This window comes from Lepeophtheirus salmonis, chromosome 5 (assembly GCF_016086655.4).
Source record: "Lepeophtheirus salmonis chromosome 5, UVic_Lsal_1.4, whole genome shotgun sequence".
NCBI classification, from domain to species: domain Eukaryota; kingdom Metazoa; phylum Arthropoda; class Copepoda; order Siphonostomatoida; family Caligidae; genus Lepeophtheirus; species Lepeophtheirus salmonis.
This window is the reverse complement of record NC_052135.2, coordinates 38684510-38711620: the sequence shown is the minus strand read 5'-3', so window position 1 is coordinate 38711620 and position 27111 is coordinate 38684510. Positions and strand designations below refer to the sequence as shown.

The window sequence follows — 27111 nt, the reverse complement described above, 5'->3', positions numbered from 1 at the left end:
TTTTATGTTTGAGAGTCATATATTTGGGGCGAATTTGAGGATAAAAGATTGCTCGAAATATTGAAAAAAAAAAATTTTTTTTATTTCTTCAAGACTTTGATAATCCACTTATTTTTTATATACCGGTTGGCCGATTTTAAAATTATTTTTGGAGGTGTAAGTTTAACTGCATAAATGCTATTTTTAAATATTTTTTTACATAATTCAACCATAAATACAAGGCTTTTGTTGAAATATAATGGAGATACCCTGGAATGAGATGTTCCATTTGTTTAAGATGCAACGTAGCCCCAGACCAAATAATCCATCAAATTAAGATCTGAACTGCTGCAGTGCAATATTTCCTTGCCAATGAAGTCATTGCAGTGATTACTCAGCCACATAAGTGACCTGTCTGAGAAATGACAGGGTGCTGAGTCTTGTTGCCAGACCCCAGCCCCATCTCCAGCGATTTTCTGGATCCAAAGCAGCACAATTTACTTCTTATTGCGGACAAAAATCAACGTCACGGAGCAACACCATTCCTACTCTTTTAATTCAATCTTCATTAAGCTGTTGCGTGATGCCAAAAACTTCATTACAAACTTTGTTGGATCAACAAACTTTGTACAGGGACAAAAAGAGACGTCATAAAATAGCTGCATTATGACAAAATCGTCACCGCAGACAGGTGCTGATTTGATCTAAATGCCCTGTAGCTCTGTTTGTTGATAAGCTAATATAACATCCTAATAGCTAAGCTGCTAAATTTATTTCACTTTTTTTCATATTAACTATCATTTATCAAACAATCTTATGTATAAATTGTGTGTATATTTAATAGTATGTCAATTTTTTCGGAAAACAATATTTAATTACTTTTAAAATTACCATTTTTTCAAAGAGGTCGGTCCTTTTTTTCAATTGTATTGCCTTTTTTTATAAAAATTTCGTCTAATTCTATTTATATATTTTTTAAATTCAATCCAGCACAGCCCCAGTTCAAAGAAGGATGTGGGGGAAATGATTCTCCAAAAACCGGCCTTGACACACAAAGATTATAAGAAAAGAAGGCACAGTTCCCTTTTGAAAATACCTCGAGGCACTCAAACAATAGGGTTCAAATCTTGACCTGGCATGTTTTGTCTTTTATGCACAGGATCTTTGAGCTTTATACTTATTTAACTAAGAATTTATTTATTTTTGGTCCTAAATGATTTATTAGAACGATTTCGATCAATATTCAAACCGTGGACCGATATTGAAGTCGTAGATGAAATAAAAAAATCACTCAATGTTATTTTCTATGTATAAATGACACCGAATTTTACTACAGGACCGGTCCAGACCGAGGTTGGAACAGGGAACTAAAATTATGGTGATGTTAAACTGGTCTAGGATTTTCAGACTCAAACCCAACACACTACAGAGTGGGTTCCCAAAACGTGTAGAATGTAGAAGCATGAATAAATTACGTAAAATATGATTTTCATGGACAACTTTAAATTAATTTGTGATATATTCAAATACTATATTAAACTATATATTTAATTGAATATATCCTCCTTCACATGAAATAAAAGTCTCGGTACGCCAGCGAACAAATTGACAATTCTTGACGAATGAGGCCGTGTCATTGGTGTACCACGCTGTCCTGTCTCCGAGCGAATAAAATTTGGATGAGAGTTTCGGCGGACATTTTTCTCCGAGGTGCTCGCAAACTGCAAAGACATGAGGATTGATATTTGGCTGGGGAGTTCTGCATGGAAGCATGCCAATTGTCAGCCATATTGTTGCTGCAGAAGTTTTGGTTCTTCTTGCTATTATGAAGTTGTAATGGACTTCTTTCAGCATTCTTCTCGGCACTGACACCAGCATGGAGGAGATTGCACGCGCTTTGCTTATTATGTTGTTTCTCTTACACTTTTACACTTAGAGACATGAGATAAAAACAAAACCTGTTTATTTTTGTTTCAGCTGTTGTTTGGTTGCATATTGAAATGAACTTCCTAATTAAAAAAAAGGTGGTAAAAGCGTAATTCAATGCTACTGCAAGTTTTGTGTCCCCACTCTATAACTGACCTCCGCCGGATTTGGATCGTTATAATAGGGTTGTTACTGCGAAGTTTAACTGTACCCACAATCACATACAGACGTGCATAAATCCATGTTTCTTTCTACCAGAGGTGCATTTTTATACATATTGTAATCTTAGACTTACATACATTTAAGAACATGAACTAATCATCGGATTTCATCATGTAAATATTATAAAAGTAATTAAATAAATATACCAAACTTTTATTAGACTATTTCATACAAAATCAGACTTTTTTTTAGCACACGCCATATTTATTTATATATAAATAGGCCTCACTTTATATACATAAATGCCAAGTTTTTTCGTGAAATAAATATATTAAGTGTTAATATAAAGTACAAAATTTTATAAGGCTTGCAAAATCACTTGCCCAACGTCCTGAAACTAGGTACTTTTTCACTCGGGCTACTAAAATTTTACACTTTTTTCCTTTGGGCTATCTGAAAATATATCTAATATCTTAAATGACTCAGTGTGAAAGGAGACGGTCTTATAAGTCTCTGGTATTAAAAAAAAAAAAAAAAAAAAAAAACATAGTCAGCTTGATAATTTGAAGACTGTTTGAGAGGAGAATACATAGCTTAGTTGTCATGACGTTTCATTGAATTACCTGGGAGTAGTTATGAGATGAGGGAAATAAACACAAGTCCAACTCCTTATCCAGTAATGATATAGACGGAATGTCAATCAGTAGTTCTACTCCGAGTCTAACAAGGATTTACACTTATAGCTCCACAACATATTTTAAGTGTTACTCTTCCTCTTTTATTTTATACATATATGTTTTAACTTCAAGAATAAAACCAATAATGATAACAGGTTTGGAAAATAAAAAAATCCTGTTTGTTTTGCAGTTACAAAAAGAGCAGGATAATCTATTGCCATATTTTTTAACCCTATATGTAGACGATACCATCATTATGTGTGTTACGTACAAAGGCATGCAACCACTCGTTCCCTCACTGTTCAGCCTGATTTCTCCCTATCCCTATACTTGAGCCAGCTGCATGTTTACGAAGTACTGAGTACAATGAACACTCTACCAAAATCTGAAGAATGCCTTCCCAAAGAACTACTAGAGATTTTGAAATTTAGCAGCCCCTCCTTTGTTTTTTTTTTTTGAGTATTTTATTCAATTTAGATTCCGATTTTTGAGCTAGGTATATAAATAGATCAATTTAGCTGGGTCTGAGACGATTCTTAAAGCTCTTTAAACCATATAATGATGAATTATAAAATGTATGTTTAATAAATGGCTCAAAATATCATCAAGAACTAGAAATAAGAAAGAAAAAAAAATTCATTTTATGAATTATTCGAAATTTTTAACATATTTTTAAAAAATCAGCCAAAAATCTCATCAACAAAAGTAAACATCCTATTACGTTTATTTCATGTAACATGACCCATTGACTAGATATCCGGATAAAGTCGTCTCCTACATCTTCTTTTTAATAAGCCTTGACACACTTAAATATAGTTCCATTAATTCATTTTCATTAGTGGGATTTCTGCAATGGACTACGATTTCAACTGAAGACAGAGTTTTTCAATTGGATTAGGATATGGATTGTGTTACTCAAATCTTAGTTCGTTTGAAATATGCTGAGGTTTATATGACTGAGTTCTGTGGATCTGTAACGTCCATTTACATACAAGACAAGCCATTTTGTCAGATTGCTTAAAATAAGTAACAAGGATCTTAATATAATCTGCTGCTTCCATGACGTTTCATAAATGAACTTAAGCACCAATAACTCTGATGCAAAAAAAATCTATATGTTGATATTTCCTCCACCATTTGACACTAGAAAGTTTGATTTTTGTCAGATTAGACAACAAAATTGAGTCCCAAAAGGAGTAATCTATATCGAGATATTCGAGGGTAAACTCAAACGATTTTGGAGATGTTCTTTTCTAATTTTTTTTTTTTTTTTTTTTTTGCATTTAAAGGAGTTTTCTTTGAATCCCGGAGTGATGCAATACTCTATTGCCATTGTAGATATAGTTATGGCGGAAAATTTTAACTTTTCTCCTGACTTAAGAAGGTTTTCCACATTTAGGAATGTATTGTATTTAAAAAATATTGTTTGTATGATGGCTTTGAACAACAAAAGTTGCTTAGCGATCTTTCTCAATGAAAATTAGGAGATCTTATTGAGCGGAAGAAAATACCTGTATGTTGTAAAACATGGCATAATTATGGGGTGATTGATATGTACTTCAATTACATTTAATCACTCACATAACCTCGAAAAAAGAAATGAAACAACAATGACTAGGGATTGTTATTTTGTATAGCATGAACATATTGAAATTGTAATTTTCCTCTACAAAACTCCCATTCCTAACAACGGTCTACTATTCAACTATTTTCTAAGAGTCTATTAAGTTTTTCCGTTATCTCTTCATACTGTTTTTTCCTTTAGTATGAACGGAAAGCATGAACGGTGCTCTACAAGTCTGTAATAATAGGTATATTATTCCAACATACATATTAGCCCTTTATTGCCCGACGTAACGAATTCAGTATGTTAATTGAAATACATTTAATGTATGATGCATCCAATGGTCATCTTTAGAAAATTTATGCTTACATATAATACAATTTTTTTTTGCTAAATTACATTTAATTTTATTATAATTAATATATGATCACTATACAAGGTGCATCATGTACACACGCTCAATACCACATGCAATACGCCAGCGAGATTTCATTAATATGACTATATTGTTATTTTTTGGATCAAAAATATGTATATACTATATCTCAGAGTGCACAATATACAATTCACCCTCTATACATTCTCAATTCTAGAAACAAATTGACTCCTAGATTTCATCAACATGACTACATTGTTACTTCTTAGACGCAAAATTCCTTCATTATTCACACAGAGACACTTTGCTTTATAAATATAAATTGTCAATGTTAGATATAATTGTGGTGAACAACTCACTTTTTTGTCAAATCTGGCTAAAACATCAAGGAGTCAATACAGCCCACAGCCTAGAAGAACCAAAAAATTTGCAGCAACAATGTGGATGACTTCTGATTTGCCTCCATGTGGCCCCCCTCCCCCTTGATTTCAAACTCCTGGACTTTGCAGTTTGAGCCGTCTTGTAGAAGAGTGTTAGCTGCACCACCTTTCATCCAAATTTGGATTCGCTCTTAACTATCATAAAAACAGAGGTTGTCGCCATGGACTAGGCCTTCATGGTCAAGAGCTATCAATCTGTTCACCGACGTGTCGAGGGTGTTATTGCTTGTGAAGGAAGACATATTTTGTAAAAAATATAGCTAAACATAGTAATTAAAAATATCACGAATAAGTTATGAGCTGTCTCTTCTTGATTGCATAAAAATTACGTTTTTCGTAATTTAGTAAGCCTACTGTATGCTTGCATTCATCACTGTAGTAAATGCAGTAAAAATCCTGCGAAATTACTTGTAAAAATATAAAATCTTTTTTGGAATAGATAAATTGAAAAGATCCTTTTACGCACGGAAATATTGAACTCTCTTTATTCTTTTCCATTAATTTACTCTCGTGAGTAGGTTCTACGTACCTTAAAATGATAATAAACCTTCATTATTATAATGATATAAAGGCCTATAAAAGGTAGGCATTAAATTACATATAGGAATACTAATAATCTACTCTTCCGAATGGTCAAATGTAATTGGACACGAGACAGCATGGAAATAAATTTTTCATGCTCTATTTACATAGTCTAATAAGTATATTATAACTACTTTTCTTTGTAGATTTTGTAGCTCAAAGGGAATTCCTACATCACGTTTCATTTATTGTTAAAAACTCTGTATTGTTGTTATCAAAATACCAAATTTTTAGTACCTGTTCCTTTATTAAAAGTAAATAAATGAACGAAAATGACGTTAAGGGTATTTAGAATGCATTTATGGGGATACGGCCGGATATTTTTTGTTTTAGCTGGGAAGATGAGGCTAACTCAGATATTGAATGATATTTTGTAAAAAAAAAACCTTTTTGCTTCCTTTTATTTGCTTATAAAATACAAAATTGTTTGAGAAGGTGGATAATCTCAGAAATTTAGGAAATTACAGCATTGCTGTGCCAATTTTAACGCAATATGTTAAATATATATCCTAAAAATGGATATACATATATATATATCAATAATAAATTTTTTTTAAGATAACCTTTCACAGAAAATTCAACCCAGCCTTGATATAATTATTAATAATGAATGGGTTTATGAACTGTGATGTATTGGGTATAAGACAAAAACATATGCATTATAATTAAAAATATTTGCAATTTCAAAAGTTTAAAGTAATCTATCTATTAAAAACAAATCAAACTTTGAAAAATAACAATTCCATTTTTATTTGTCTTCTTAAGAACAATGAAAATTATGCTAATTTATACACATATTTTAGCAGAGAAAATCATGAGTGAGAGGATTAAAAGATATGACATAAGAAAATACATTTAAAGACATTTCCAGAGGATTTCATATTAGTGTCTTTTATCGTCAGCTTTCCGTGTTTTTGCTCTGAGTTCATTAGCTAAACGGTGATTTTTTAGCCATGATTTGACAAATATATCTGGTTTGAATCACTTTCAAGGAGATCAATCAGATTTGATCTAAGGAGCTTCTTGTTGTCCTCAACAGGTGTATTTGAGTGAAACCATGCTCACATTCATATTTGGAGATGACGATTCTGTCCACTGCTAGAGGGAGGAATAATTTTTGTTATTTTTATTGTAGGGGGGATGCCCCCCACACCCCTGCAACTCGAGTATTGACTACAAGTACTAGTAACAATCCAATTTAGTATAACGTCACTTTATATTCCTTAATTTATCTTGAAACCTAGAGCAATATCTTATTCTAAATGAAACGGAAACATTTCTAATTGATTTTAGGATCCCACGATAAATATGTAATTGCCAGGATATAATTCTTTTTTTTTTTAAATAAGTTTAACATTTATGTAACGTGGGACGGACATGTAATGTTAGAATTGGATCCGTAGTTTAATTGTAGTATAAATCTACTTAAAAAGTACATTATATGTGAATAAGTATTATTAATAAGACAAAATTAAAAACCTAACAAATTAAAATTTTGTTACTTGTCTGATACATGAAGATAGCAAAATATAGAAAGAAAATATTGTGTGTAAAAAGATATATTATCCATTCACTTCATTTGAGAAGACGGGTATACTCAAGAGATTCTCAATGTAGGTAGAAAAGTACAGCAGTAATTGCTACCTGATAATTACAGGCCTTTTACTCACATTTTTGGATTGCTAAGTGAATACATGACCTTTTTTTTTGGTAATGTTTAGTTTTCTTTTCAATTTGAATAAACTGTAATAACTCAAACACTCTGGATATACGGACTGTTTAAATCCAGACCTTTGGAGTCTGTCGAATAATTATGCTAAGAACTTGCAAATAAATATATATTATAACTAAAAGGGTATTGAAATGAAACTTATAACGAAATCTGGACAAAAATGTGATAGTAAATTTTATCACGTACCCCTTTCCCCAGCTGAATTTATGGTGCAAACATAATGTTTTTTAATATTGTTTGCGTGAATATCTATGTATTTTTGAATTTTTTGTAAGCACCTGTGGGATTTTTGGATTTTTTTTTTTTTTTCAAAAAATAAGCCCTCCACCCCAAAAAAATATATATATATATATATAATCCTGTGGACGTCCCTCATAACAAATGGTATTTTTAACTATTTTTTTAAATATTAAAGAATCGGAATGGGGAATTTTTACTATTATTGCATCGGGATTTGTTTTAATCGTCTCATCACAAATAAATATACCTCCTTACAAATAAATAAACTTTGCTTTAGTAATATATATGTTGATACTGAGTCTATCTCTCAAAAGCAGATGTAAGCACATATCTTATTATCCATATATATGCGCATTATAGCAATTAGGGTCTTATATGTTACTTACATATATGCATGCATATATGTAATTATATTTATAAATTTCCAATTATATGTACATGATATACAGAATATTCTTATAAATATGTACATATTATATTGTATAAGTTTCTGAGGAGGTGTCTTTCAATAAGTATTTATGGACTATTACGATAATTATTACAGTCTTCGTTTATAGAAATCGTGTGTCATTGACTGCGGTATATATATGTATTGTGCATACAATAGATGATTACATAACCTACTCATAATACGCAATTCATTCCACTTCTAATTCGTACAAGACACACACAGAAAAAAAAACCAAATTTATGATACTACATGGTTATTAACCAGTCGAAATGTAGAGAAAAATAACAAATTTTGAAATTAGAAAGGAAAAACAATTGTTGTGTATGCTCTCTTTTTATTGGTTGTGCCCGGCATTTCCCGGAGTTATTAGACGCCTACAAACATACAAATTTTGCTTTAATATTATAGAAGATAACATTCTAACAAAAATTTTGTGTTACTTTCAGTTTTTCCTTAGAAATTTTTCTCACCTAGAATTTAAAAAAATATATAACAGATTAAGAAAACAATTTTATGAGCTAGGGAGTACTTTAGCTCGTTAGTAAACTTCATCTAAACTCATATTCATTTTAAAAAAATTATATAAAGTACTTCCCTCTTGTTTTCTTTTTTAATATGAGCTGAACTAAACGCGTACGAGATTTCATTTATTTTATGTAATGCTCCTTTTATATTGTACTGCCATTTTTTGTTGATACCGTATTGGTATATGAATCAGGGATCACTATTTTCAGTGCACCAGGTGATGATGTCTTTTCATACATACATTATTTTTAACTCAAAAGATAGCTCTTAAGTTGAATCAAGTACTTATAATACATAAACAAGAAGATAAGAACAAAGGGAAAGGAAATATGAAATAAATTACTATGTTACTTTTTAAAGACTCTTTCACAACAATTAGCAAGCGTTTTTGAAAAATGAACAGATATTTTACTCATTTCAGTAAGATTGTATCAACTCTCTGAACAATCAAATTGTTACTCATGGTCACATAATAAAATGCTCTAATTCCCTTAATGGAACATCCTTTTAGATTGAACGACACATGACTTGATTCTATTATAAATACCAGGGAGTGCAACTTTGTTTTAATATAAAAAAGAAGATAAATTGTCACGGGGTTCATTGTCATCTTACTTTAAATTATGAATTCCCGAATAATTTCGGTGCATTTGTTTTAAAATCCATCAATATTAAAGCCCGTTTGTATGTGTTTATGTATCTATGACGATAGTAAATCACTTTTGAGTGTAGATACTAAGAAATATAAATACAATTGAGTGCTTGTGTCATATTAAAAAGAAAATATATTTGTAAAGAATTGTGCAAAGTAAAAATGAGTAAAATCGCACAGGCGTTTAGGTCCATCCAAGGAAAATTACCTTAGAGATAAATTGTAATCATAGTCTTATTTTAATAAAAAATAAAAGTCTGGGGCTCTTGTGCAGCCTTCAAAATGCCACCCCTGCCAAGCAGCAAAACTGATTTGGTTTTTATTTTCGTAGAACATGTATCAGTATATGTTTTCAAACATATCCAAAATTCAGAGTGGGATCTTAATGAGATTCCTTTCCAACAAGAGTATTATTTAGAGTATATAGAGCCACTTTTATAGCATATTTGTACTATTGTTCCATATTTAAACTCGTATTAGTTATAATATACATATTTTCTGTTGATTAATAAAATAAAGTAGGATTCTTATTTAACTATAATATGAACCGTTTAGGTCAGCTCATATTAAAAAAATGGGAATTACTTTATAAAAAAAAGTGTGACTTTAGATGAGATTCAGCAACGAGCTAAAAAACTCCCTGACATATCAAATCATATGATTTTTTTTTTCTCAGGGTGTTATTATTTTATTCTTGGAGTATTGAGTAACTACGTATAAGTGTGATCATACAAAACGGGGAGTTATCATTTAACTTCACAAACAAGTTTGTCTGTTCGTGGACGCCTATAAAGTCCGGTGTAATGCAGGGTACTACCACTTCTAGAAGAATAATAATATAAGCCGGGTAAACTAGGATTTACCCGGCTTATAAATTTTATTATTCACATACTAAGAATTTGAGACTTGCTAATCAAAACAAACACCTACCATAATATTATATTATAGTACAGAGGATGTACCGGTTTTATATATTTTATACTAAGACAAACTTGCTTATCCGCGTGATGGACGGACACGCAGTATAATATTATACAACAGTAGACGTTTATATAATTTTCAAATTATTTTCACAGCACTAATACTAAGGTTCTCCTTTTTTCATAGTAGAAAATACATTTTCTTTCCCCCCAATCCCCCAAAAAAAAAAAATAAATATATATATATCATATAACAGGCAGCTGATGTTAACATGGTTCTTAATCCAGGGGTATATCAATAAAGAAGTATGTTGCTAACCTTTTAGTCCACATCCACACCACACCACAACGTTTCTGTAAAAAACGCAAAATTATTTATCAATTGTGAACTTGCATTGAGGAGAGACCAGTATTCCATTTACCGTTAAAGGAATATTTTTTCCAAAACTGCTTCTACAATGAAATAATCAAATACGCCGTTTACGCGTAAACGGGAATAGTGTAAAGTAAAAACTCATTTAAATAATAAGATTCCCATTTGATACATTAATATTCATAAGCGGCTATGTGATTTCGAATAAATAAAATACAACATCGTTTTAATAACATCCCAGGGTTATTAATTGATTCCCTTAACACGGTGTGACCCTTCTCGACCCTTCACTCTAAAATGAGAGAATAAAAGATCCAAAATCAGTTGTAATAACCCAATTATCTCCAATAGTTAAATTATTCGTCATTTAATAGTAGTACATGTTCAAGTTCTCAGAAAAAAAATTACTTTATGTCGATTTATTTAGTCTTAATCTTCAATTCCAAGTCAAATCTCGAGTCTTGGATTTGAGATCAAGCCGAGTCGCAAGTTTTGAGTACACATCGACAAATACAAATTTTCAATAAATGAATTGTAGATAACTTGTAACTGTGTCATATATTACTTGTAATTTAGTCATAAAAATCAATCATTACGTATATTGCTGTATTAATATTCAGCTACTCCACTCTACACAGCATAAGTATAATCAAAATGTGCGACTAAATACCTAGAGCCTTTGTATTGGCCTTTGCATCTTTATCAACGACAATAATATTTGCAACATGATACATCTTTAGCTAGGGATATATCAGTCCCAAAATTTTGATGGCCCTTCCCAAATATTAAAGACATGACCGAACCAGACGTAAAAGTAGGGCTGCGATAAGGTTTCTTCTTTGGTGGAGAAGTGGAGTGATTGAGGTAGGTCATAATTTTTTTAATCGAGTAGACATTTTGTTTTTAATGGCAAATTTTGTAAGGGTTTTTTTTTTTTAATATCACATTTGGCACTTTTGACTCGTTTGACAGAATGCTATGTAAATTTTTTTGAATTAAATTACTTTTTGGCAAATAAAAATGTTAAATTCCTTTGTTGACTTTTATTTTGTAAATTGTCAAAATTGAAATTTTTCAAACCTTAGGTTAGAAGTTGATAGATTTTTTCAATTCAACATAACTGAGTTACTATTGTTGTTAATGTAATCTTTTTAAGTAAATGGTTTTACCTATAAAATACCTTGAAAATCAAATTGATAAATTTTCAAAAAAAAATACGTGGTTTGATCACTTTTTGGACGAGGCAACATGTTTAAAACACTGGAAAGACATAAATAAAAAATCGATTTTTTTTTCTGTATAATGGTCTATTGATTATAACACTGCGCAACAGTAATTTAACCGGCTAAAAATAACAATTACTATTGTTGTTTAAGCCATAGGATACGAAAATGGCCATTAAAATATTTAATCGCAATCGGTTTGCGCTTTAACTCTTTAACGTCATCCCAAAAAAAAAAAAAATTAATGTGTGGTTATTTTTTTAACAGACCCTACAGGTATTTTTATAGGGTTATGCCAAACGGTTCAGATGTTTGCTTCATGGTAAAAGGGTGTTTGAAAGAAAGTGAATAGATTTTTATGCATTGTAACAAAAGAAAATATGTTTCTATGAATATATCAAAGATATGGTGACTCAAAATTTGCTCGACGAAAAGGCCGAGCAGGTTTTTTTTTTTTTTTTTTCAAAAGATAAACTATTTTTTAAGTTATCTTGAAAAACAGTGACTAGAAAATGTGTCTAATTATACAAAACTCAAGTAAAATTAAGGTTAATATATGAAAGCTAATGTTTTTTTAATTGCTTTATATTATAGCTAAAACTAAAGAAAGAATATACCTTAAATTACAACTTCAAAAGATACGCTGTCAAAAAAAGTTTAATTTTGGTTAATTTTTTCAGTTTAGCTTGTAATTTTCATATTGGATATTTAGTATATTTTATCTTTTGACCACTGGATTGGTTAGATCAATTTTTATTACCTTTAATTTTTATCTATATGGATAGTTATTTTATTTCAAAATATGGCTCAGAATCGAAATTATACTCTAAAAATGTAATTTTTTTAAAAAAAAGCTTTAAGGGCCAAACCTACTGCAATTAAAAATTTTAAAAATCATTTTCATGTTCTGTCGCTTGAAATATTAAATGTGGGTTTTAGGTGGCGGGCGTTCCACGAACTAAATTTTGTTGCATAGTATTTTAAATTTAAACTTGCACCCATAAAGTTATTGATAATTGCTCAAATAAATAATTCAAAGCTCATCTACCAAATATGATAAACTTGGTGCCCATGAGCTAGTTTTATTTATGAAATACATATAAAGAGTTAGAGTATTGAATCTTTCTTGGTCCTTGTTTTTACGCCCTTCTGTCTTACAAGATGAATGTTGTTATTCATTTATCAAAGTGGAACTTTCCAATCTAGAGACGTTGTTCTAAGAAAATATATTGCATATATATTTATAATTCTGTATAACTATGACAAGACATGGGGATTTACCTACATTTTTTGGCCATGTTTGTAATAGATAAAGAAATATTCATGGGGTTAATGCTTCGAATATTTAGTCATAACGTATTTTTGCGTTTCCATGCAAGTATATGTACAAACAGGTCTTTGTTTATTTTAGCAATAAACTATTATAAAAAGTTTCAAAAAGATACAACATCTCACTGGTACATTTATAAATCATGTATTTTATTAAATATGAAACATACATAAGCCCGGTCTTAGGACTCTTATTTGAAGAGTAGTGGATACAAGGGACAATTTCAACAATGTTTGCTTTTGCTTTAATTATACGGAACTAGTTTGACTCAGTCACACCAAAATTTGACTGAACATACCTACTAATGCCTCCTGCTATTATTTTAACCTATTTTAAGACTATATTATCCAGTAGTTTTTTCATAAATTGTATTTGAATGCAAATGTTAAACTAAAGACCATTGTTTGATGAAGAAATGATTACATAAATGTTCATATAAAAGTCAAAAAAATTGTAAATTGACTGCTTACAATATCAAGAAAATAAAGCTGCAATAAGGATGCGTAATCTATACCGTTCCATCAGAATAACAGAAGGTACAAAGAAAACCAGAATCAATTACTTACTATAAGATGTACCGTTTGTACGCGACGAAGATATGTAACTAAACGATGGCTGGTTGACGTTTTTTGCAATATATTGGACATTTCCGTCATAAATAACTGGATTATTTACAAAGAACTCTAAAAATTAAAATTTCTCGTAGTCAATCTTTTCAAGATCTTACCAAAGTGTTATGTAAAACCAATAATCTTGATAACCCCACAGAGCAAGTCGTGAAAAACTTTTCAGTTGACTTTCAAAGATTAAGACAACGTAAGTATTTTAAAATCCAAGATTGGAAAAACTAAATTACCATGAGATGTGTCCAATGTAATTGGTTTATTTACAGTAAATACACTGGAACAATTTAAAAAAAAATAAAAAAACTGTTGTGAATGATTAACATTCAATGTATTATATGTTTATTTATATTTTGACCAAATGTAATTTCCCAATTTATTATGATGTATTTTTTTTATATTATATATAGTAAAATAAGACCTTAAAAAGAATTGATATTATCTTATGATTGATCTTGATTATACATCGGATAAGTTAACAATCACAACTAATGTTGTGTCAGTCCTTATCTATTATGTCCAGTTCAGTCTTAGAACTAGTACTATCAGAACTTGGAACCGGTCTTTAATACTAGAAATGATTAAAAAAGAAGAAATACAGTTGAGTTGCTTGAGTATTATGAATGATATACAGGATTGAGCTGGACCGGACTGGGACTGAACTGCACGGGACTTTTCTTTTCCTTAACAGTTGTCATTACTATTTAATTCCTGAGTAGTGAACATCCTTTCCTAAAATAATTCAATTATATTCAAAACCTGAATGAGCCTTTCGTGTGTGCTCATTAAAGACGGAGCGTAACCCTGAGGATTTGTTCGGAGTTATAATTGTAAGTCCTTGTTGGACTCAGAGTAGAATGCGGGATCAACATCGGAGTAATTCTGGCAGATGTCCTTATTTATATCCTTTTCTCCTTCCTCCCTTGTCACTGCTGATTTTAGGAGATCTAATGAAATGTCATGAGCATTATTTCTTTCTTTTAATTTGCCCATTTTAGACTGGATTTTCATCATTATAAATGATAACAAATGAAAATATATTAATTAATAACTGAAATGAAATAAGTTAAACCAAAAACAAAGAAAAATTAACAATATTTTTACAAAAATATTGCTCTTCTAAAAAATACTTTTAACCCTCAAAAAATGCTTTATTCGTCCAGATTTAGGACTCTAGACTGCAGTCCTATCCAGTTCAGTCTCAGTTCGTTCCAGTTCAGTTCTGTATATCAGTATTAAATACTTTAAAAGACTGATAGTACCGGTCCTAAGAATGAACCGGATCGAATAAATAAAGACCGATACAACACTATTCAAAATCTGTTTCTATCCAAAATATATAAGAAATTTTGACAAAACTTTTTTTGAGTCTTTTTTTAATCTAGTTTGAATTATGTTATGGAATTTAATGTAAACTCAGAGCTATAGTTTCTTTGATGCTCTAAAACAAGGGCTTGTTCCAACTGTCCCAGTCTTCCCTACATAGAAATAGCAAGAGAGGGAGAATATCAGAAGGAGAGAGACTAAATTAAGGAGGGGGCTGTAAGGATCATGCATGAAATTTTATCACTTCATTCACGATGATGAATCATCTTGCTCCTAAAATGTTATCAGTTATTATTATCCAGAAAGAGTAACTTAGACAATTAATTCACCTGTGTCGTTATTTGAAGAGGGAAATGTGGATGAATTACAATGTTAAAGGCTTGTGTGCTGTACATAAGTAGGAGAAGAGAATAAGGACACAAAATAATATAGAAAAAAAGAGTGAGTTCGTTCTCAGTTGTCTTTTTGTCACTGGAAGAGTGTAATGCTTGTTTTTTCTTAGCAGAGTCATGAGTGCTTTAAATGATATAATCATCATAAATACTACGTCCCCTATCCCTACAACCCAACCAGAAACGGATAATGAGGGTAAGACTTACTTACATCATTTGTTGTATATAGTCAGAGACTTAGTAAGATCATTCATTTAACAAGGCGTTATCACACTGTACATAAAAATTACCCATCTGGCTATAATGAAGGGCTTTTCGACGAGTGAAAAAATGTAATATAAAGCCTTTTCTCCTGACTTTTGTGAGCAGGGGCGTCAACAGGGGATGGGATGGAGGGGTTGTAGCCCGAAATTAAGGAAATTTTAGCTTATTACTACAAATTTAATATTTGATTTTTTTGTACAAAAAAATTAATTTTCTCTGAATAGCTTTTGATTTTTGAAGTTTTTCTCCGAATAATAATATAATATTTGGAATTCTTTTTCAAAAAATTTTATATTTGAAATTGAAGTCATGAAATTTTTTAGAGTAGTAGCTGTAGTTCTTGAATTTTTTTGAATAGCTTGGCTTATATAATTTTTTTCCAAAAAATTTAATATTTGAAATTTGCTTCGAAGAAATTTAATTTTTTTTAATACAAAGTTTAATTTTCAATTTTTTCCCTGCACCTTCACCCCCCCTCCCAAAAAAGAAATAGAATCATGTGGACGCCCCTGGTGATGCCAATATTTCCTATATTTATTCGACAGCGTCAGGGTAATTTGAATTTTTCAACATAAATTACACCGACTTCCTTTTCTCAAGTCCTTATTTATTCTGACCCTTCCAATCTAAGAACAGGTCCTAGCAACCTTGGTGTAGGTCCCTAAGACCATTGGTCTGTTGAACTATCAGTACTAGAACTGATTAAAAAAAGAGGAAATAAATTTAAGTGACGGCATAAAGGCCTGCCCTTTTTAAGTTTTAGGACTGATATGCAGGACTGATCTGGACCCAAACAAGACTGAAGTACTACTGCAGTTGTCAGTCTTAAATAAGGGTCGACACAAGTAATATCCCTACTTTTCGCTATTTTAATTCTTATGTATGATTTTTCGGATGCAATATCACGTAAATGGTTGATGAAATGTTAATGAAATTTCGTCAAATGATAGTTGTAACATTTTACGAGGCAACCAAATAAAAAAAAATATGTATATTATTTTAAAAAATGTACCTAAAACTAGTAATCAAAATCGTTGAAAAGCTTTAACTATTGATAGGTTCTATTTGATAAAAAAAAAAGATCAATAGAAGGGAGCAAAGATAACCTTAGTCAGTTCTCATTATCTTTTATTTATTGTTTGTTCTTGCCTCTATCCTACTGCCCCATGGTGTTAACTACGGCCTGAAATATAGCTAGACATTCACAATGAAATAGTCCTTTTTATCATCTTCATTCGATTATCTGCACTTTAATATATGTAAATGATAGTATAATATAATATTATTAATAATAAATACTTCGATCTTAGCTCCTCGTTATGTTTTTCATGGTAGGCACATGACGTGCAGATTGAACATACACATTATGACCACATTTTGTTTCTTTAAACTGTTTTGTGTGTATAAATAGGTACATATTTGTCATATTTTTTTTTTTTTGTGGAAACGCAAATATTGACTTCGTGTCGAATATAATTTCTCGGAGTTTATGGTCTAGCTTTCTTGTTTGTTTTCATTCATAAATTTTTCCCCACTGCTTTTTTATCTTGCACTGATTCATGGTCTGATAACTAACTGATAAGTTAAGAAAGAAGGCATGCAATTAGTAATTACTTAAAGAATGGGCTGAAAAATCCCAGGCTTCACGCATAGATGGTACTATTTTTAAATTCACCTAATTTTTAGTGTGTACTAACTTTCAAAACATAGCTGTCAAAATTTCATGACAATATGTTCTTGACGTTGTGAGACGCTACACTTGTTATTTGCAAAACAATGGATCAAAAACAGTTTTGTGTTTTAATTTTACAATGCTTCTTGATGGGGAAAAATACCGTTCAAGCCAAACAATCGCTTGAAAAGTGTTTTGGGGGCCTTGCTCCATTAATCGAATAAAAAAAAAAAGAAGCAAATTTTGAAGGGAAAAAACTTGTTTTCTTTGTTAAGCCCAGGACTTTTCAGTCCATGTGTCAGGTAGTCTCTATACTATCAAAGCTATAAACAAATTGTTGAAAATAATAACTTTCTCTATGTCACCAATTTGTTTTATAACCTTGGGGGGAACAATAATTTAGCTTTAAATTAATACATTTAGTAATAGTAATATTTTTATAAGAAAACAAGATCCAAAATATATTTTCTACAAACAAAACAAACAAAAATCGATATTAATTTATTCTTAAATTCATTCATTTCAAAATACTAGTCCTTTCTCGTATAAACCAGGTTTCCTCTTTTTTAGAAATCAAAATATGGTCCTGCTAATCTATATTATAAACAAGTAAGACGCGGACTCATTTCAAATAATTTTCCTGGCTGATATTTTACTAATGATTATATGTACCCAAATCCCTTAGAACAGTGGTCGGGGAACTTACATAGTTAAATTACACCAAAGACTGTCATTTACAAATTTTAGGGGTAATTCTTCTTGTGTCTTATTTTCATGCCATAAAGAATGACTTTTAATTCCTAGCTTTAAATGAAATAAGCAAATAAACATGGTGCCTCTAGTTTGGGCAAAATTAATTTGCTACAAGTTCTTTTGGAGTAACGCTAAAAAAGTTACCGGACCGGTTTTGTTTTATGAACACAGTTTTCATGAAATTTTATTTAATAGGATATGTGGCCCATATTTTAAGTGGCAATGCAGCCCATTATAGTAAAAGTTTGGACAATCCTCCCCTAGATCAACATTTATTACAAGTATATATTACAATTTATAAAATATTTATTGTTTTAAGATATTTTTAAACGAAATATTATTCACAACTTTCTGTCGAAAGTGCTCCGAAGTACTTAAGTATTCGCATTAACTCATTTTTTAAGCTATTGTTTCATGAATACTTAAGTATACAAACTAAATTACAAATGTTCTTGGCTCATCCTTTGTACAAACTGTTAGTATTGTTACTAAAGTAATTAGGAAATTACCCTAAAAATCTCTTCAAATATTAGAACTTTCAGAAAAATAGGTTTCATGTTTGATTAATCTCACTCGAATTTTTTTTACCTTTAAACGCACATAAAAAAAGCTGACTTTTTCCATTTATTAACTATATTTTTCAAGGTTTATAGCTAAGAAGAGATATCGTTGTAGGTATCGTGAAGCTTAAAAAATATGCTGTATTCCTTTGGATCCAACTACAAATGAAAGCCTTGAACTTAATTCCCATTCTCTCAGAGAGCGATTACAATAACTGGAGTCATTTTCTTGTTCTAAATTACTCAATTGAGAATATTTCCCTTCATGTTGGATTTAATTTATCATGAGGAAAATTGAACACATTCAACAATTTCACAATCTAATTTAGTTACGAGTTTTAGCAACGAGCTTAAGTACTTCTCCCTGGCTGACCAATTCTTAAGTAAAGAATGTTTAAGTATTGAATGATATGCTACGTTTGAGTTTACTCATGAAAAACGGAGGTTAACACCAAATATTTGTGGGGTTGTTATCTTCTAAAACCCAAAATTTATGTTTTTTCGACGCCTAATAACTCTGGGTAATGCCGGGCACTACCTCAAGTATAATATAAATTAGAGATCATGTCAAAGAATCACAAAAAAAAAAAAACCTTTTCTTTCGAATTACAAAAAAAATCCCAATTTTTTATCATAATGATACAAATCCTTTTTTGAAGTAAAGTGAAATCATATAATTTCATAATAATAAAAAAAATATTTTTAAAAGAGAATTAAGGGTAATTGATAGTAACTTAACGTTGCAAAGCAAAATTTTCGTTTTATAAAGGTCATTTTGATGTGTTTTTATTTTTATTTTAAATAAAGCTATCAGAAACACAACATCTTGATTTATCTTTAAAAAACTTGAGTTTTTATACATGCACATAAAAATTCATAGGATTTTTACACTTCTATGTATGTATTTTTTTTTTTTTTTGCTATTGTTGGCAACTGAACAGTGTTTTTTATTTTCTAAAAATGTCATCATTATTCTTTCATAATTAAGGAGAGAAAATCTAAGTATAAATTAGTGATGGGACAATTAATTGGATTCGGAGAATTGGGTGTTTTTATGCAATCGGCATCGGGAAAATAATATTGAATTTGCGACTTCAATAAACAAATTGTGTATTTGAAATTTAAGTTTTTAAATTTTTTCCCGAAATTTTTTAACCAGGCCCCACCCAAAATATTATCTTGTGGACGCCCTTGACAGCAAAATGGTTTTTTACTTATTGTTTAAAATATTAAATAATTGAATCGGCATTGGGAATTTTTACTAGAATCGCATCGGAATCGTCATTGGTATTTTTCGAGGAATCGTTTCATCACACGTATAAAGTAATCACGAGTGTCTGTGTTCCTGAATAAAGGAGAGTAAGACTACAAAATTGTTGGGGAGTTATAAATGTGAATTTTTGTTGGACTCACCAAGTTGTCTATATTCTTACTTGATACGGAGTGAGACTTGGGTTTATTTCCTTTTTCTTATATTTGCTTGCAGCTAATCTAATGAAAGGTCATACCAACTAAGCTACTTTCCTTCGAAACATTATTAAAATTGTCAAGTTTATCTCGTTAATTTCGGTTATTTTAGCATACTAAAAATACTTACCATTTACAACTTTAGTTATAATTTATTATAGACATCCCTGAAATAACCGTTAGAGTAATTATTATTCATTATTTCAGCTTTGAACATCATCCTCGCAGTCAGTATTTCTGTGGGTCTCACACTTTTTCTACTTCTCATTCTCATTGTTATAATCTTATATCGAAAAAGGAAGGATTGCTTTCTTTGTGCATCCTCAAAGTCCAGAAAAAATCATTCGGGATCCATGGATGATATCAACATTTCAACCATTGGTCGATATTACGACATGCTCAAGAGTCCCATGCGAAAAATTTCCCTCACAGTTCTCTCGGATAGAAAGTCATCAAATGCATCTAGAAAATTTTCTGAGTCTTCAGCAGTTCCAGAAAGCGTAAGTACGAATGATGTAACAGGATTTTCAATTAACTAATGGAAACTTTGATAAGAAAAAAAATCTTTACGGTTCATTTCATATCGAATCGCCCAAAAAACAAGTATTTTTTTCTCCCAAACACTTCAGAAATTAATGAAATTTAGTGTACATGCAACTTTTTACAAGAAAAGTTCAAATCTACTTTTGGTATAAAAAAATTATTTCTTTTATTTATATATATATATACAATATAAGCTTTCGTGTCAATCAAATTTCAAATATACATATCTCTTGGTTCAAGTTCGACGAACAAACTATTTAAAAAAAGCATATGTATCAAAATAGTTTTATTACAAACTTGTTTGTATATTCCCTAGTTTTGGGGGCCATGACCTTAAATTTGATCACGTAGATTAAATTTATCAGGACAAAATCCTATTCATGGTTTAGCTCTGAATTTTATCTAGAAAATATGTAAATCTGAAACGGAAATATTTTTTGCTTTATTGATATTTTGGTTTTAACTTCTCAATTAGTAAAAACTGTCTAATAATAAATATAATTTAAGTTTAACGTATAAATCGTCAAAAATTACCCAAACTAAAATCAGTTTGAATAAGATACCTATTTAAAAAAAAAAAAATCAATATTACAATAAAATAAATGAATGAACAGTTTTAGATGGTTATTTTAAATTCGACGAAAGGGTTATCGCACAATGAAAAAGGAGTCCTCTACTAGCAAACAGAGACGCAAACTTTGCTTTATTCATATAGATTACATTCAGAGCTGAAAAATGATGTCATTTTGATTAAATAATATTCGTTGCAGGGCTAGGTAATTTTGCCTTTAACTATTATGCCGCAGGGCACTTTTCCTCAAGGATATTTCGCTTCAATATATAAGTAAACGAGATTTATTTGTCGCTTTTGTTTATTATGGTTAACATTCATGTTCATTTTGAATTTTGTAAGGAAAATATGTTCTGTGTATTACTATAAAACGCATTAAATGGGTGTTTTCTATTGGAAAAATAATAGAATCATGCCCCAAAACTTCAATACATACATACTATCAAATACACTATGTATTGAATTCGAACAGGAAACAAAATAGGTAATAAAATTAGAATAAAAATTATAAAACACGGCAACGATTTGAATAGAAGAAGTGCTAATCACATCTCTGTTATTAATTATCATTAGGCATGATAGATAAAAAACCTGTGAAACTCATAGCTAGACAAACACACATAATATGAGGAAAGAGCATAATTCCATTATTATTCCAACAGAAAACAAGCCTTTAATTCATTTTAAAATAATAAATATTACATACCTATTTCCATTTAAAAAGTTCAAAGGGAAAATCAATATCCTTTGTATATATATTAAGGCGAATTGTACTTGATGCAAAATAGTTTAAGGCGGCAAAATGACCGTGTACCATTTACTGCATGTTGTCAAATTGAAGGACAAAGGTCTAAAAATAAGACCCTGGCCCAAAACCAGATATTAACTTAAATAGTTCGAGAAAAAAAATTCCAAGTATCTGTTGATATATTTTTACTTCCCAGAAATATTTTGTTTGTTGAAATAGAGCCACAAGTTTAGAAGATATGACACCTTAAAATTGGGTATACACCACTACTTTTTGCAAAAGTTGGACTAATCAGGGGATCCATATCTCGGGAATCAATTATTTGATTCGGGAAAAAATATATTTGGAATTGGCATCTATAAATCTGCATGTAGGTTACTAAACTTCATGAAATTCTGAGTTTTTGAGATGAAAAAGCCTTTGGAGGATGGCGTGCGGAATTATCTCTATTTTTCAATTATTACAACTGATATTTACTTAATTCCAGAATGAGTATCCAAGGAGTAACCACATACATTTATTGCAAAACCATCTATGTCCACCCCCTCAAAACTACTCTCCACGATCCTTAGGAGAGGATGAAAGTCAAATAGGGACTTATGACGATCATTTAGATATACCTCACCACATCTCCACAGAATCAGAGTGTACTGTAAGATATTTAGATTAATCAATATTATAAATAGAAGACATACATTTATGACGTCCAGTTGACGGAAGGGGGGAGGGGGTTACCAATTTAAAGATTTTTTAGGACAAGGAAAAGGTATTTGCGATATTTCGGAGTCCACTTCATTGACAACTGATCACTGCTTTACTGATCAAGAAAAAAAAAATTATGAGAAAGTAGGTGTTAAAATTTTTTTATAAGGAATTATTTTCTTAAAGAAATGGCCAAAAAAATCCACCCAACAATTCAGTATTGTTAAAAATTTTCATCTTTTAAATTTAAAAAAAAATCCAAAACCAAGACAACCATTCCCCTCCTACGGACACCCCTGATCAGTGGTTTTCAAAATAACCAATATTTTTTTCCAAGTATATACAGGGGGGGATCTAAAATGTGAGGACGTCACATCGGAGGGGGATATCAAGTTTTGGACAGACAGGGGAGGGAGTCAAAAGGGGACTTTTACATGACGTCATAAATCTATAACCCCATATGTGATAAGAGAAAATATATTAACATCTTAATAATTTCTCCAGATAATAACAAGATTGTGACATCGTTTTGAGGTGATATTGAGTATTGGAAAATTATAATACTCTATTGATTCTCTTTAGGGTTATTAATTAGTCAACAAGTGGGTCTATACTTAATTTAGATTTGTTCTTCAATATAGTAGACGATCGTTGTGTATGGGGTTTTAAACACTCATTAGTAATTACTATATTTATGGAATAGTCTACATATGCAAGGTTAATAGAAATACAAGGTTATAACATAATGCTTTTCCGACTGATGTTTGACTTCCATCACGCTTTTTATTAGTGACGTCAAAGAGTATATACTATTATTATTAATTATATAATTTATAGTATTATATGCTCTTATTATACTGTTGTTATACTCTATGACGTTAAAATCTCTCTCATGCCCAGCAGTGGGTACGGTATTTCAAATTGAAAATTAATGATTGTATGATGGTCTAACCTGTATTTCTATTAATTTTATACACATGGAATGCAGTCTCTTTTTCCCCTTTCTTCTTTTTGCCAAACTTAAAGGTAATTTTTAGTAAATTATTTATGAAATAAAAGTGGGAATGGAATCAAAACAATCGTGCAATCAAATTCTTAAAGGAAAGTAAATAACTTTTTTATATCATTTTTTTTTAATACTAAATATTATTATGACAATGTTTGTCTGTGGATGCCTCATTTTTGAGTGTGCACTTAATATTTTAGAAATGCGTGACTACTTGATCTAAAAGGTAACAATTTAGCAACAAGGGTGTGTGACACTTTACATCATATTTTATAAAAAGTTCATAAAATAATAAGTCAGGTGAAAAGTTCGTATGCAGACACGTAGATGTCGCCACTTTAGTATAATTACATAATTTTTAGTTTGTTTCAACCTTCAAACGATATATGTACAAGTTTGCCAGCTCTCGGATATTGGTTCATGAGATATAACATTGTGAGTGAAGCCACTTTTGTTATTGTTAAAAAGATGAATAAAAAATAATTTCGTGTATTAATGAAGTATTGCTTTTTGATAAAAAAAAGCAATACTGTGAAGGTAGCTACTAGTGTTGTGTTTCGGTCTGGAAATCTTAGACCAGTCTGATACCGTTATACTTTTTGTTGTGCTGAATTAGTTCGGTCCAACAGAAAAACTCGGTCTGGACCGGTCTCATTTAAAAATTCAGTCTAGAGCGGTCCAAAGGAAAAGCTCAGTCTTTAAACGAAAAAATCGGTTTAATTTGATTCTACAAAAATCGGTTTAGACCGATTGTACCGATAAATTGTTTGTAACATGACAACACTTTAGTTTTTTCAAGTACAATGACGTTATGCAAGATTTAAACAGAGAAAGCTCGGATTAATTTTGATCACACCCCGTCTCTTATATGTACTCAGTATTTCTTCCAGAATTTATCGTGTACTATTGAGATTTTTTTGAAAAAAATGAATGAAAGTTGATCTAGAAAAAAAATAGTATCTCATAATATATGGAACAAAAAAAAATCGGCCCATAAAGTGAGACCGAATCAAAATTAGGCTACAAAATGCTACCGAAAAAAATCGGTCCACGGTCTGAGACCGCGATCTGGACCGAAAAATTGGTCCTAATCAGTCAAGAAAAAAATACCTAAGACCGAATCGAAAAAAATTCCTTACTGGATCGAGTCTCAACACTATAGCTACATCGAATAAATAAATAGAACTTAGCCAAATAAATGTGTATTCTTAACTCTGAGCAATCCCAGGTACTCCCATTGGCATAAAATAAACAAATTGTATCCATCAGCGAAAACAACTATATGTAACAAGAGCCAATTTTGAAACAACTCTTTTAATTCAAAAGTTTATTCAAGAATAAAATACTATACACAAGACTTTATTCAATTACATCTTTCATTTTATAAACAATCTTGCAGTTGTAGAAGTTATGTCCAGTCGGTATGCTAAAAAAACATCCCTAAAATGAACAATGTAAACCTAACAATCTGAAGTATATTTAGGAGGGGAGTAGATTAGCTGTCATGACGTTTATTAGATTAGCTACTACAGACAGCTACAAAAAAATACAATAAACAAAAATCTCACTCTATAATATATAGCGGGATCGGCAACCTTGCACGCGGAGGCATATTCACTGGCATGCACAAATTATAACATATTCCCGTTGTTTGTGTGTGTTTTTTAACATTATTGTGGATAATGGCAAGCTCATTGATTAGAAACGTTGAATATGGCACTCTGTGTCTCAGAGGTTGCCTACCCCTGATATATAGCAGGATATAGGGGGTAATTGCTCCAATATCGATCCTCAATTTTACTCTAAGTCTAGCTAGGACTTAAAATTATTACTAACAAACAAATCATCGGTTTTACTCTTTGTCGTTTATCAGCCAACATATTAGTGATAATTTTTGTTTAGATATTCTCTCTTGAAGAATTAAAGAATAAGGATTGTAGCTTTGGAAAATATAATGTGACTATGTTATTTTTCGTTTCCTTTTTTATCAAACCGGTAAGTTATATTATCTACAACTTTAACTACTATACTTACAGAAAAATAGCCTTATTTGGTCAAAAAGAAGAAGAGGTGGGGGAAATGCGCGTATAGATTATTTTAAAGGACTCTTTGCTCCTTTAGATCAGGGGTTCTCAACCTTTTTTAGTTATGTGTAACACTTGTAAAATATTTATTTAACAAAAATACCCTTTACCAGCACAAAACATTTTTAGCTTCAGTGACAAAGGGCGTCTACAGGATTCGATTTTTTTTTTTTTTGGGGGCCTTAGTTTTAGGAATTTTTTAAAAAATAAATCGAAAAATTAAATTTTAGGAAAAAAAACATTTAAAGTCCTCAGTTATTCACAAAAAAAGATATAAAATCCATACTTATTCTCAAAAATATTTTATTTTGGGGAAACAAATTTCAAACATCCATATCTATTCTCAAAAAATTAAAAATCCACAGCAGTTCACAAATGTAAAATTTTTCTCCAAAAAATTTCAAATATTAAATTTTTCGAAAAACATATTCAAATATTAAATTAAAAAAAAAAAAAAAAATTAATAATACAGTTAAAAAAAAATTCAAGTATTAAATTTTTTTAAGAAAAATTTAAAAATCTATAGCTATTTACAGAAAATTAAATGAAATTTCAAGTATTAAATAATAAGAGAGGAAATTCAAATATTAAATAATAAGAGAAGAAATTCAAATATTAAATTTTCTTGTAGAAAAATCAATTCAAATTAAAATTAAAAAAAAAATTTTATAGTAAAAAACAAAAATATTAATTTTATAGGGGAGGACACAGCACACCCCCTGCGGACGCCCCTAATTATGTACCACTTATAAAATATTCTTTCAAAATCTTAAGTACGCCCTAGAGTGCCTTCAAGTACCCCAAGGGGAACGCATACCTCCGCTTGAGAACCACTGCTTTAGATTATTCCTTTATTTATTTGAACAGTTTTTGATGATGTGTGGATAAATAGTTTATTGTAATATGTTTTATCACAATATACAATCCTTCAAAATTGATATTATTATTTTTTTTTTTCTAATATTGATGACCTTATTCATTTAATTACATCTAAAATCTAACAAATTGTATGCTCTTTTAGAATCACTCTTCGCGTCTTGATCAGTTACGCCTTCTCAGTCACTCTGCACCTATTCCACGACACAAACAGAGTCTCGTTGTAGAAGATGATGATTCATTAGGCTCTCCTTTTAGTCGTAGCCCTCGCTTAGATGATAGAGAAGCCATTTTTGGAAAGCCCGAGGTTCATGTGTCCCATCTTGATGATGAAAAATACAATGGTGCAACAATGGATAATATTGATGGTGT

At 30.5% G+C, this 27111-nt stretch overlaps 1 protein-coding gene across 3 annotated transcripts in view; it reads left to right on the top strand.

Moving 5' to 3' along the window:
* LOC121118356 (uncharacterized) overlaps positions 1–27111 on the top strand; it is a 99997-nt gene that overhangs the window by 70551 nt on the left and 2335 nt on the right. Inside the window, exons 1-4 of one of the 3 annotated variants that reach the window (XM_040712930.2) lie at positions 15387–15542; positions 20417–20709; positions 22559–22723; positions 26885–27109. In XM_040712930.2, the coding sequence (XP_040568864.1) occupies positions 20563–20709; positions 22559–22723; positions 26885–27109 (537 nt within the window). In that variant the 5' untranslated portion in view covers positions 15387–15542; positions 20417–20562. Of the gene's footprint in view, positions 1–15386; positions 15690–20416; positions 20710–22558; positions 22724–26884; positions 27110–27111 lie in introns of those variants that run through there. The other 2 variants (XM_040712929.2, XM_040712928.2) reach the window with 2 other exon arrangements.